At 38.2% G+C, this 12,866-nt stretch overlaps 1 protein-coding gene across 1 annotated transcript in view; it reads right to left on the minus strand.

Moving 5' to 3' along the window:
* The window catches only part of Epg5 (ectopic P-granules autophagy protein 5 homolog), a 106,478-nt gene that overhangs the window by 32,583 nt on the left and 61,029 nt on the right, over positions 1–12,866 (minus strand). The window contains exons 25-27 of the mRNA XM_042675092.1: positions 11,358–11,502; positions 5,827–5,998; positions 4,353–4,515 (exon numbers count right to left, since the gene is read on the minus strand). Coding sequence (XP_042531026.1) covers positions 4,353–4,515; positions 5,827–5,998; positions 11,358–11,502 — 480 coding nt within the window. The remainder of the gene's footprint in view (positions 1–4,352; positions 4,516–5,826; positions 5,999–11,357; positions 11,503–12,866) is intronic.

A 12,866-nucleotide genomic window follows, 5' to 3' on the forward strand; every position in this document is an offset into this window, starting at 1 on the left:
AAGGGAATCAATTTAAAGGGCAAAGCCAAAATCTTTTGGGAAGTAACTTGATGTGAATCACAGGGTGAGTGGGGTGTAAGGTCTCCAACTGGGAGATCTAGTTAAGTGGAATTATAAGAAGAATGGGTTGGAGAGTAAAGATGATAGAGTGAGGCCTCTGGAGTTTGAAGTATCTATAAGACATTTTAGTCGAATGATAAACAGGCAGAAATTTAGATTTGAAACTCAAAAGAGAATTCTAGGCTACTCTGAGGATCTACTGAAGGTATCCACTCTCCAGAAAAAGAGTCTGTAAACATTTTCAGGAGCTTCACCAACCTTCTGAAGACAACTCAGAGACCCCAGATTAAGAACTAGCTCAGACAGTAACTGAACACAGATGATGCCATATGGAGAAGGGCATCAGCAGAAGAACCAAGCACAACCAGCAATCCAAGTGTTTTAACTGAGGAAGAGAAACTCTGAAAATGAGAAGTAGTCAGAGATTTAGGGGGACTAAAAGAGACTTCATAAAGTCAAAATCACCAGAAGATAAGCTATTAAGCTTATCAAACTACCAAATAGAACCAAGAAGTCGATATGGAACACATGTGCAATAGAGGACTTCTATCTTTTGCAGGACATACTCTTCCAATAATTTTCATGACAAACCATAAACACTCAGAACTTATTCTCCCATTCTCCACTAATACCCCTTTTTCCAAAACCAAGTCATCCAAAAGCAAACCATCCATGTGCAACCTGGATGACCTCAGGTTCAAATACAATCTTTGGCCAAATATTGGAGTAAAACTAATTGATGTGCCTAGACAATCATACTTCACAGTAGAGTTTCAATTTTCTTCTACTTTGCTCTCAGCAATTAATGAGTAGATTAAAAAGTAATAATCTTGGGGCTGGGAAGGTAGCTCAGTGGTAGAGCGCTTGCCCTGCATGCCTGAGGTCCTGGGTTCGATTCCTCAGCACCACATAAGCAAAAAGAAAAAAGCCGGAAGTGGCGCTGTGGCTCAAGTGGTAGAGCGCTAGCCTTGAGCTGAAGAGCTGAGGGACAGTGCCCAGGCCCAGAGTTCAGGCCCCACAACCAGACCCCCTCCCCAAAACAAGTAATAATCTTATGTTCAGTTCCTAGAACTATAATCACTGCTCATGAGTGCCTCAACTAGCAATTCCTACATAAGTTTAAGAAAGCTATTTTATAAATTGTATATTGTAAAAGTTGTTCACTTTTACTGGTACTGAGCTTCTAGGGGCTAAGAGGTTAGGAGGCCCCCCAATTTCTGGATCTCTCAAATTGAATTCAAAGTCAGGACACCAAATAGACAAGTAAAGCCAGGGGAAAACTAAAAAACTTGAACATTTCTAACTAGGCTTCTATGTAACTTCTTTTTTTTCCTTCTGCCTGTTCTTTCTCATGCATCTTTTGCAAACTATATTGGCAGCTACCAATTTTTCTTTGATTTATTTTCTAACTCCCTCCCCTTGACCCTATTTCCTCCCACCTTTCAAGTACTCATTTCCCAAATTTCCTTTTGATATCTCTTTTTTTTTTTTGGTCGGTCGTAGGGCTTGAACTCTGGGCTTGGGCGCTGTCCCTGCGCTCTTTAGCTCAAGGCGAGCGCTTTACCGCTTGAGCCACAGCGCCACTTTCCCCCAAATTTCCTTTTGAGAAAGAAATGCACAAATATTTTTGTGTGTCTGTTAAAATATCTAAGCTATGGTTATAATCTGTATTCTTCTGACATCTCTTTGAACAAAATTATTTTTTAAATATTTTAGAAAATGGTATGTGTTTTGTTTCAAAATTAACAAAAGCTTATAAAAGAACATTTTGATTCAATTTTTTAGACATGTGATCTCTTTTTTCTGGAAAGGAAAAGAGGCAAGTCATTGGTAGGCTCCTTAGTCTGCCTCATGGTATTTTCCACTGAAAGATCCTGAGAGTTAACAGGTCAAACCAATAGACCTATTCTTCAGATGGGGCAGCAAATATTTGCAGATTTTCACAGAACAAGCCTCTCAGTCAGAATTAGTATTTATTTCACCAGCACTTAGAAAATGCATTTTAGGAGCTTTCTCTTCTCTATATGGAATTAAGAACTAGGCAAAGGTAGGTAGTTTTAAAACATGGAAAAATACTGTATTTGTAAAAGCACAGACTGGCAATAAGACATCTCTCTCTTATAACTGGATATATTTTTAGTTTCTTTCTCCAATTTGAACTCTAATATGACAAACTTCTTCTAGTGTTATTACTTTCGCAAGTGATGATTCTTAAATACATCTACCTTGTTTTTACTACAGCATTAGTAAATGGGGAAAATGTACTGAAAGAAAACTAACTTTTGAAAGCACTTGGTCAAGACAATGCAATGTTTAAGAATCTGACATGCTTCCAATAAACTACAGAGAAATGAATTGGACTCAACTTTTAGGTCAAATTTCTTCTTCTTTAACCAAAAGGTATTTTTTTTAATTATTTTAAATTCATATATATGTATGTATCTGATTCCAAACTTGTGAAGTGTTATAGCACCACAAATAAAAAAGCATCGGCTTTGTGCTTGAGTTCCTACTTCAGATCTTTCTTTTTTATATATTTTTTATATTTTAAATCTTTAAGTGGTTGTACAAACAAGCAGCCATTTAACAAAGCAGTTTATGAATACAATATATCTTTGTCAACATCACCCCTTTTCAACATTTTCACCCATCCCTCCAAATTTCTTAACTCTAGATTAGAAATAAATTTATAAATTTTCAAAGGTAATGAAAAACACAGTAAGTATAAAAGGTTATTGCAGAAAATTTATCCTAAGACGAGGAATCTGATGAAGAATAAACTGAAACAATTATAATGTAAGTTTACAAAAAAACAAGGACAAGTGGGAGGGGAGTGGGGGGGGGGGGGTGGCACCAGGGTAACAAAGGAGTAACAAAGGATGAGCAAATACATTGAGCCAGTAGTTCAGGCAAGTAATCCTAGCTTCTCAGGAGGCTGAGATTTAAGGATCATGGTTCAAAAGAAGCCTGGACAACAAAGTATTTGAGACTCTTATCTCCAGTTAATCACTACAAAGATCGAAGTGGAGCTATGGCTCAAGTGGTAGAGCACTAGCCCTGAGCAAAAGTGACAGTACGTAGGCCCTGAGTTGAAGCCCTAGTACTGGCCACACAAAAGTCCTCAATTTCTAAAAGCTAACAAAAAAGAACTGTTTTGTGTCAATGTAGTCTCAGGCAACAGGCAGTGAAATCTCCAAATAGTTCTTTCATAGCACTAAGAGTACATTATGTTTGCCTGCAGTGGCTCCACTGCTACTCACTAGCAATTTCATATTCACATGGCACTTAAACCTTTCTCTGCCTCTATTTCCTCATCTAGAAAATGAAGACACTATAATGCCTGCTTCATAGGATTCTTTTTTATTTTTATTTTTTGGGGGGGTCCGGTCATGGGGCCTGAACTCTGGGCCTGGGCGCTGTCCCTCAGCTCTTCAGCTCAAGGCTAGCGCTCTACCACTTGAGCCACAGCGTCACTTCCGGCTTTTTTCTTTTTGCTTATGTGGTGCTGAGGAATTGAACCCAGGGCCTCTGGCATGCAAGGCAAGCGCTCTACCACTGAGCCACCTTCCCAGCCCTTCATAGGATTCTTGTACAGAAAAAATAAGTTATGATTTGTTCTCCTGAGGTCTGCCTATAGTGAGAGCTTTGATATGTTAGCTTTGATATGTTAGCTTAGGGTCAGTTTCTACTCTCTAGTCTTATGATATCACAGATTCAAGTTCTGTGTTTCTAGTGCAAGGTGACAGAAACACTTGAATTTGTAGCCATATTGTTACACGTTTTTCATCTGCCTATTGGCAAACTCCATCCAAATAATCTGCTTCCCACATCCTTCTTACACTTAGAGGTTCCCCACTGTCCAGAGCATCCACTAGGGCTCTTAGGGATCATTCACACCAATCTTTTCTACTCCCCAGAACACCTGAAATAGACTTAGCTAGCCATTGGCCCTGTACAACACAATGACAATTATTCCCTCATTTCTTCTAGTTGATTCCAAAGTAGCGGCCTCCTTACCTTTTGAGGATGACTTTAAACCCTTCCCTCTAAGAATCTTCTCAATAATTCTGCTTTTCCTTAAATTCCTATTTGAGCATCTGCCTTGGGGCACTAATGAGGTACTTATAGAAAATAAGATTCGCTCTGGGTATAATTTCATTCTCCCTGAAACTACAAAACGTTTTGGGATACAAAATCATGTGCTATTATCCATTCAATCTTTCTCAGTGATAGGCCAATTTAAGAGTCTCAACTAAAATTCTCTAAATTATGAAAAATACAAGCAATCTTACCTGGACTGTTACAACTGCTGGTCCTTGGCATTTCTTACCCCCACTGCCTCTACATTCCAAATGCAGGGTAGTCTGCTCTTCTCGGTTAGTATACTGTTTGGGCATTGTGTCCAATAGCTCACCATCCAGGGCAACCTGCTGAGATTCCCGAAGAGCTGCAGTTCTGAAAAGCGTCACCAAGAGGAAAAAGAAAACCAGGAGCAGTTGCATGAAAAAGGCTTCTCATCACCCTCAGCCAGCACTACAGTAAAAGATATGTGTATTCCATAGTAACAAAACACCAAGATGTGTATATACCAAGATTTGGCCAAATTCTATCTCTTGGCAGACAAACTAATCAACCTGAAAGTTAGGAAACAATGATAAAGCCTTATAGAAAAGTGAGAGCACTTTTAAATAAAAATAAAGCTTTGTTTAGAATCTGTTTTTGTTGTTGTTGTTGTTTGGTCAGTCAAGGGGCCTGAACTCTGGGTCTGGGCGCTGTCCCTCAGCTCTTCAGCTCAAGGCTAGCGCTCTACCACTTGAGCCACAGTGCCACTTCCAGCTTTTTCTGTTTATGTGGTGCTGAGGAATCGAACCCAGGGCCCCATGCAAGCACTCTACCACTGAGCCACATTCCCAGCCCTAGAATCTGTTTTTAAATGGATACAAACTATTTAACAAATGAGAATTTCAAATTCTTTTAATCATATTAAAAAGGTGACTTATTTCTAAGTGTTAGTGACTTTTTGGGTACTGAAATGTCAAAGACTATGAACTCTAAACATGAGTGGTAGGGCTAATGCTTAGGATGCACACGGCCATGGGTTCAATACTCAGCACCATCACTACCATCCCCCCCAAAAGAGCTACATGGTGAGTTGATGCCCTAATATATTTGTTATTATGTTAATGGACAAGTGCCCATGTGTATACACCATGCACAATCAATAAATGCCTAGACCTATTAATATAGCTAAGGAAAAATACACCAACAAAATGACATACAGAATTTATAAAAATAAAGGTAATTTACTGTTAATAAGACACTTATTCCAGATGCATTCATCACAAGACTGCAAGCTAGAAATAAAAATTTAGCAAGTTATTTTTCTCTATTTACTATGTGAAATCAAATCACCAAATGATATTCTTACATTTCAACCAAATATCTATGTCAATTGTTTAAAAAACAAATTAACAGAGCAAATCAATGATAAATGAATAAATTTCATTTCAGTCCCTTCCAATACCATCTCCCCACTAGACACCCAGAAATATCCCCACAGGAAACAGAACCTTGAAGGTAAGATAATTTCAATGTGAATTTAAAAGACTTGTCACAACTTGTTTCACCAAGTAAACCATCTGAGCCAGTCTGACAAAATAACCTCATGGCAAGATTGCTGATGAGGAAGTGAATCTAGGTGATACATCAACCAGGCTGTCAGAGTACCAAGGCTGGGAGCACAATCCTAAGGTTTCATCATCTTACCTGGCCTGCTGTTGTAACAGATTCAGGTCTTTGCACACCAGCTGGGTGGTGTCCTTCTGATTCAGAAGTGCAGCTGAATTGATGACTGGCACAGGAGGCCGCATGGAGTGCAGAACAAGGTAAGGATGGGGTGCCTCATGCTTCCGCAAGTTACTTAAAATCCTTTCTTTAGCTAAAAGAAAATTAAGTCATATATATAGTAATGGAAACTAGTGGATAGTAATATGCTAAATAGTACAAAGCCCTGGTCTGTTACTTTCATAGAGAATGGTAGAGATCTTCAACTAGTTTCTTAAAACCACAAAAGGCCTAAGTGAATAAAGCCATTCCTTTTTGGGTCTTTCCAGTTTTGAGGGATCACTCAAATTCATAATAATATTCCAATAGAGCTACAAGAAGGTGGTACAACAGAAATTCTATCCTTTAAAAGTTTATAGTCTAATAGTAGTTAAAAAGTGAAAGCACATGATCTTCAATACTACTCTCAATAGTCTTGCATGACCTGCTAAGAAGTTTGAGCTTCTCAGCAGAAGTTGGACTTACTTTTAGTATAAAGATGATCTATTAAGTGGTAGGTGGTGGTTATCATTTGGTTAATGGATAGGCAATGGGACAGGTACAGGGCAGATAAACAGAGAAAACTTCAGGAAGTGACACTGTGGCTCAAGTGGTAGAGCACTATCCTTGAACACAAAGAGGCCCAAGGACAGTGCTTGGGCCCTAAGTTCAAGCACCACGACTGAAAGAAAAAAAAAGAGAAAGAGAAACATGCCTGGAGGTATGGCTCAGTGGTAAGAGTGCCTGCCTAGCAAGCACAGGAACCTGAGTTCAAACCCCAGTACCACCAAACAAACCAGAAATTATACCCATACTTGAAGAGAAACTTCTTGGAACTAAAAAAGAGAATTTTAGAATATAGCAGAGAGGGGAAAAATCTGAAAGGAGGTCAATATTTGAGCAAAAAGCTAAAAGTACTAAAAAAAAAATGAATGAAGACATGTATATAAACTCCTCTAGCACCTAGATTTTTGCACTCATATACTTAGTAACCTATTTTTAACAAATGATTTGTGGACTCCAAATAAGCAGACCAGTGTCATACACTATGCTAACGTGAAAACGGGCTGGGAATGTGGCTTAGTGGTAGAGTGCTTGCCTTGCATGCATGAAGCCCTGGGTTCAATTCTTCAGTACCACATAAACAGAAAAAGCTGGAAGTGGTGCTGTGTCTCAAGTGGTGAAGTGCTAGTCCTGAGCAAAAGAAGCTCAGGGACAACACCCAGGCTCTGAGTTCATGCCCCAGGACTGGCCAAAAAAAAAAGAAAAGAAAAGTGAAAATGTCTGTACCATGAAACTGTACTAGTGGGGCTGGGAAGGTGGCTCAGTGGTAGAGCGCTTGCCTTGCATGCCTGAGGCCCTGGGTTCAATTCCTCAGCACCACATAAGCAAAAAGAAAAAAGCCGGAAGTGGCGCTGTGGCTCAAGTGCTAGAGCGCTAGCCTTGAGCTGAAGAGCTGAGGGACAGCGCCCAGGCCAAGAGTTCAGGCAACATGACCGGACCCCCCCCCAAAAAAAAAAAAACTGTACTAGATCAGAATGATTAATAAAATTTAAATGTTTGCTATTTCTGTACCAAATATAGAACTATAGGTATCCAATAAAATCTCTATCTTTCCTGTCTCTCTTTTCACCTGACCTACACATACCAACAGCAGGTGGGAACTGAAGAACATGAAGACAAATGCTGCTACATACCCAGTTCTTTTCAATAGCAAGATAAGAAAGGAAGGGAGAGGTCAAGGAAACTTCAAGTCAATAAGTCAACAAGTACTTAAGGGATAACTAATGAGTTTCTGATCTCATTCCAGAAGTAACATTTAATTTTTTACTCTTGTGGGAAAAAAAAAAATCAAAGAAAATTTTACTGCCATGACTTGGCATAAAGAGAATTGTACTTTTTGTATCTCAAACAGACTAAGTTAACATTCCAAAAAGGTCAAGTACATTAGTGACCCTTACAGCTAGTGTTTTTCCACTGCAACTACTTTGCACAGATTGGGTAAAGTTGGGTCTTCACCACTAGATAAGACATGATTATTTCAGTCAGTTTCTTTCAAGTAATGTCATGAGTTTAAGGGGAAAAATGAGGGCTTCTTCAAATCCAAGATAACTTACCATGAAAGAAAAATCAAGTATGATTTTTAAACAAGTATTAAAACTCAGAGCATATTTTCCTGTAACAAGCATTGGGATTCACGACTGACAAAAATCTTGAAGCAACAAAAACCAATTTAGTTTAAGAAAAAGAACTCAGTGTTACAAGTACTTTGGTAAAATATTACCTACAATCATAACCACATTTCCATAGGTAATTTATTATCACCTATGATAGTAGAACTGTAAATCAAATGGTAGAGATGGTAGAGCACCAGCTTTGAGGGAAAAAAGCTAAGGAAGAGCATAAGGCTTTGGAATTCAAGCACACAACCAAACACCCCCACCCTTTAAAAAAAATCAGCTAACATTTGAGAAAAACCTGAAGCTTAAAATTTAGAAATTCACACTCAACAACAAATCCTCAAAGAAACAACTGCCCAATAAGTAAGTGGGCGAAAGACTTAAAGAGAAGCTTCTCTGAAGAAGAAAGAAGGATGGCCAATAGACACATGAAGAAATGTTCAACATCCCTAGCCATAAAAGAAATGCAAATCAAAACAACATTGAGATATCACCTCACTCCAGTTAGAACAGCAAAAATCAAGAACTCTAACAACAACAGATGCTGGAGGGGATGTGGACAGAAAGGAACCTTACTTCATTGTTGGTGGGAATGTAAACTTGTTCAACCACTTTGGAAAGCAGTATGGAGGTTCCTCAAAAGACTCCACATAGAGCTCCCCTATGACCCAGCAATCCCACTTTTGGGCATTTACCCTAATGTTTACAAACAAGACCACACTAAAGCTACCAGCACAACTATGTTTATTGCAGCATTATTTACCATAGCTAAGATATGGAACCAACCCAGATGCCCCTCAATAGATGAATGGATCAAGAAAATGTGGTATATATACACAATGGAATTCTATGCCTCCATCAGAAAGAATGACATTGCCCCATTTGTTAGGAAATGGAAAGGCTTGGAAAAAATTATATTAAGTGAAGTAAGCCAGGCCCAAAGAAACATAGGTCCCATGGTTTCCCTTATCTGCAATATCTAGTATAGGTATGAGTCAAGCGGAAAAAGTCAGAGAATGTGATGTTAGGAAAACGAATCCTCAAATATGTATTTTAATGTTTTTGTTTCTTTCATGCATGTGTTTCTAACGCATTTATAAGATTATTTCTTGGTTGCTTTGTATGTCCCTCCCCCACAGTGTAACCCCTGCTTTCACTATATTTGATGTCAGTATAACATGTGGAGGAGATGGGGACAAACAAGTCGTTTAAGGATTTAGGTGGACCTGTTGCAACAATGAGAAGTACAAAATATCATGTCAAAACCAGCTTTACAATGTCGGAGGGGGAGGGGGGGGGTATGATTGGGTGGGGGGGAGAGGGGAGGCTGGGAAGGGAGGTGAAGGGTAAACAAAGGAGGAGGCTGCAATGCTTGGTAAGAAATGTATGCATTATCCTGACCATGTAATTGTAACCCCTCTGTACAGTATGTTCTCAAATAAAATAAAATTAAATTAAAAAAAAAAAATTTAGAAATTCAGGTCTTAATTTTGTTTGGAATTGAAACCTGTTCCAATAACCAAAAACAAAAGGCAAGGTAAACAGTGATGAATAGCAGGGCCTCTGGAGCCAGACAGCTCTGTCACCTTGCAGCTATGTAATCAACACAGAGAAGTTACTCAACCATCTTACATCCTGTATTCCTTCCTTCTCAATGAGGATAACCTGGTTTGGGTTACTGTAAGACTTAATATATATATATACAGTACTGGACAATGGACACAATACACTACTGGATTCATAAATTACTAACTTAAATTTGATGAATCAATTTTCCCTAACTCCAGAGATAAAAATTAACCTTTTCAGGTAGTGACATGAAAGCATAAAAGATGGATGGGCCTGAACAGAAAGCATTCAACAGTTTCCATATCTAGCCCCATGTTTCTTCACTCATAAACTTTCAGGAATAGACAAAAAATCCATATGGTCAGGCTAAGCCTAATTTTCTTCTTCTCTGTATCTTTCTTATTTTGTTGTTGTTTTAAATGAACACACATTACTTTTGCAATCATGGAAAACAACCAGAGTATTGGAGGGAAAAATGTACAGCCTTAGACAAGACTGTTCAACATCTTCATTTTGCAATGAATGAACTGAAGCCCCAATAGTGTCTTCCTTTTCTTTCATACACCTAACAAGTTTGTAGAGCAAGAGTATTTCTGCCCTTCTGAAATCATTCCAATATTCTTTTTTTTTTTTGGTTGGTCATGGGGCTTGAACTCTAGGCCAGGGCGCTGCCTGGGCTGGCTTTGAAACACAATCCTCAGATCTCAGCCCCTTGAGTAGCTAGGATTACAGGTGTGAGCCATCGGCACCCGGCCCATTTCAGTGTTCCTTATATTATATTGTAGCATATTTGGCAACAATTGTATTTGAATTTTATATCCTATAAAAATATATTCAGTAGCTAACAAGTATCACTTTCTATTATTATTTGTGGAACTATATCAGAAAACTTTATCAGTTTAATGGGGTTTTAAGACCTGATATGAAGAACAAGCTGATAATTTATCTATCTTGAGAAATACTATAATACTATCTTGAGAAAAATACAATGTGAGAAATGGCCAACTTAGAAAGCAATTCAAGACACATAGGAAACATGTACTATTTGTATGGAAAGATTCCACACACAGAGCAAAATAGCTCATAAAAGAAAACCACAGCTTCTGAATGTTAAAAGTGAAGCTAAAACAATAAATTAAAATTGCATTTTACACATGGTTTTATAAGTGAATTGAAATGTCATTTTGAAGCATTGCAGAAGAAATGACCTACTGACATTCTAGCTTCTTTATCAGCTAGCTACAGCATATCTCAGTTTGGGCCAATGAGGTACAACTGGAAAGTGTGAGCAACTTCTGAGTTCTTCTAAGGAGACTCTCCTCCCTGCTGACTAGAATGTGAATGTAAAAGGGATAGCTAGAGTGGTCATTTTGAACCAGAAGTGAATGCTACCCATAAAGAACAGTGAGACAGCAAGATAGGAAGAACAAGAGTCCCTGAAGGGTTGCAAGACTCATGACACTACCCTACTGCTCTGAACTACCTGTCTTCAATCACCTTTCACATGAGAGAAAGTCAAAGCTTGACCTAGTTTATATTCAATTTCTCGTGTGGGTTCTGATTAATCTAGCTCTAAGAGGCAAACATGTTAATATGGAACTGTTAAAAAGCAATCTCATTGGAGATAAAAGTATAGAAACCTTAAAACTCAATTTATTCTTTAACTCTCTCACTCCTTCAATCATTCATTCATTTGCTGAAAGAGAATGAAATCATGTGACTCACCCAACAAAGGATCAGTGAAGTCCAGGTGTGCTGACAGGCTGCAGGGTATGGAATAGGACTCATGCTTGGTCTGCATCCATAGACCAATGGTTTCCTGGAACTCATAATGTATGCGCTCCATGTTCAAATACTCCATCCACAGATCCTGTAAGGGTATCACTATACTTAAAACTTTAGCAGATAAAGCACATATTCACATTTAAGCCATATATTAAACTGTAAAATGACTCAGTAAGTCTCAACTGAGGTGATCAGGTCCAAGTCTTCAGTTTTGCCATGGGTTGTATTAAAAGTGATAACTAACAATCTCGATCTTAGTAGAAGTTGAGAACTTTTTGATTGTATACTTTAACTAGAAAGCACAGTATACATATTTATGTTATGCAATAAACTATTGGGCTAATAATTATATGCATAATAAAATATAGGTAAAAAATAGAACATTTTAAAAAGACTTCAAAAAATTAATTTAAAATAATCAAATTAAGTTTAAAGCAAGCCTCTTAATCCAATTTCAATTAATATGAAATAGAAGAGACAGAAAAACATGTTAAAACTATACCACAAAGACATTACCAGTAGAATCTAGACTGGTGGGAAGCTATAGGCAAACTACACTATTTGTATAACAAATAAATCTCAAGAGGAAAATGGAGAAAAAGAGACAATTTATAGATTAGTCAGATTTGTAAGACAATAGTCACAAAATGCAGACTCTGGTTGAAACTGTAAAAATAAAAACAAAACTTTTGTAATACCTGTGAGACAAATGGAAATTTGAACACTGATATTTAATATTAAGGAATTACTGAAAGGTGTGGGAGGAGGTTCAAATGAAGAGGGGAAAGTGAGGGGAAAATTATAATATTCAATGCATATCCAAAGAAACTAGGAAAATCAACTGGAGGGGTTAGGAATGAGAGGGATGAGAGGAATGGAGAAGAATGATGAAAGGGGCGACACTGATCAAAGATATATTGTACTTATAAACCAAGTTAAGTAATACCCCTTTTTACAATTTCTTGAAGACAATAAAAAATGTAATAAAAATCTGAAATTTAAAAATTAAAAAGAAATTATTGTGAAGCTGGGCACTGGTAGCTGATGCCTGTAATCCTAGCTACTCAGGAGCAAATCAACCTAGGTAGAAGTCTATAGAATTTGAGACTCCATCTTCAACTAATCACCAAATGCCAGTCTGGATGCATGGCTCAAGCAGTAGAGTGCTAGCTGCGATCAAGAAATTCAAGACTCTGAGTTCAAGATCTGGTAGTGGCAAAAGAAAAAAAAAAAAAAAAAACAGGAAAGGAAAGAAATGGAAGGAGGGGCTGGAAAGGTAGCTCAGTGGTAGAGTGCTTGCCTCGCATGCCTGAGGCTCTGGGTTCCATTCCTCAGCACCACATAAGTAGAAAAAGCTGGAAGTGACTGTGGCTTAAGTGGCAAAAGGCTAGCCTTGAGCTCAAGAGCTGAGGGACAGTGCCCAGGCCCAGAGTTTAGGCCCACGACCAA

Source organism: Dipodomys spectabilis, unplaced genomic scaffold, assembly GCF_019054845.1.
Source record: "Dipodomys spectabilis isolate Male_0828 unplaced genomic scaffold, ASM1905484v1 ptg000024l, whole genome shotgun sequence".
In the NCBI taxonomy this organism is placed as follows: Eukaryota; Metazoa; Chordata; class Mammalia; order Rodentia; family Heteromyidae; genus Dipodomys; species Dipodomys spectabilis.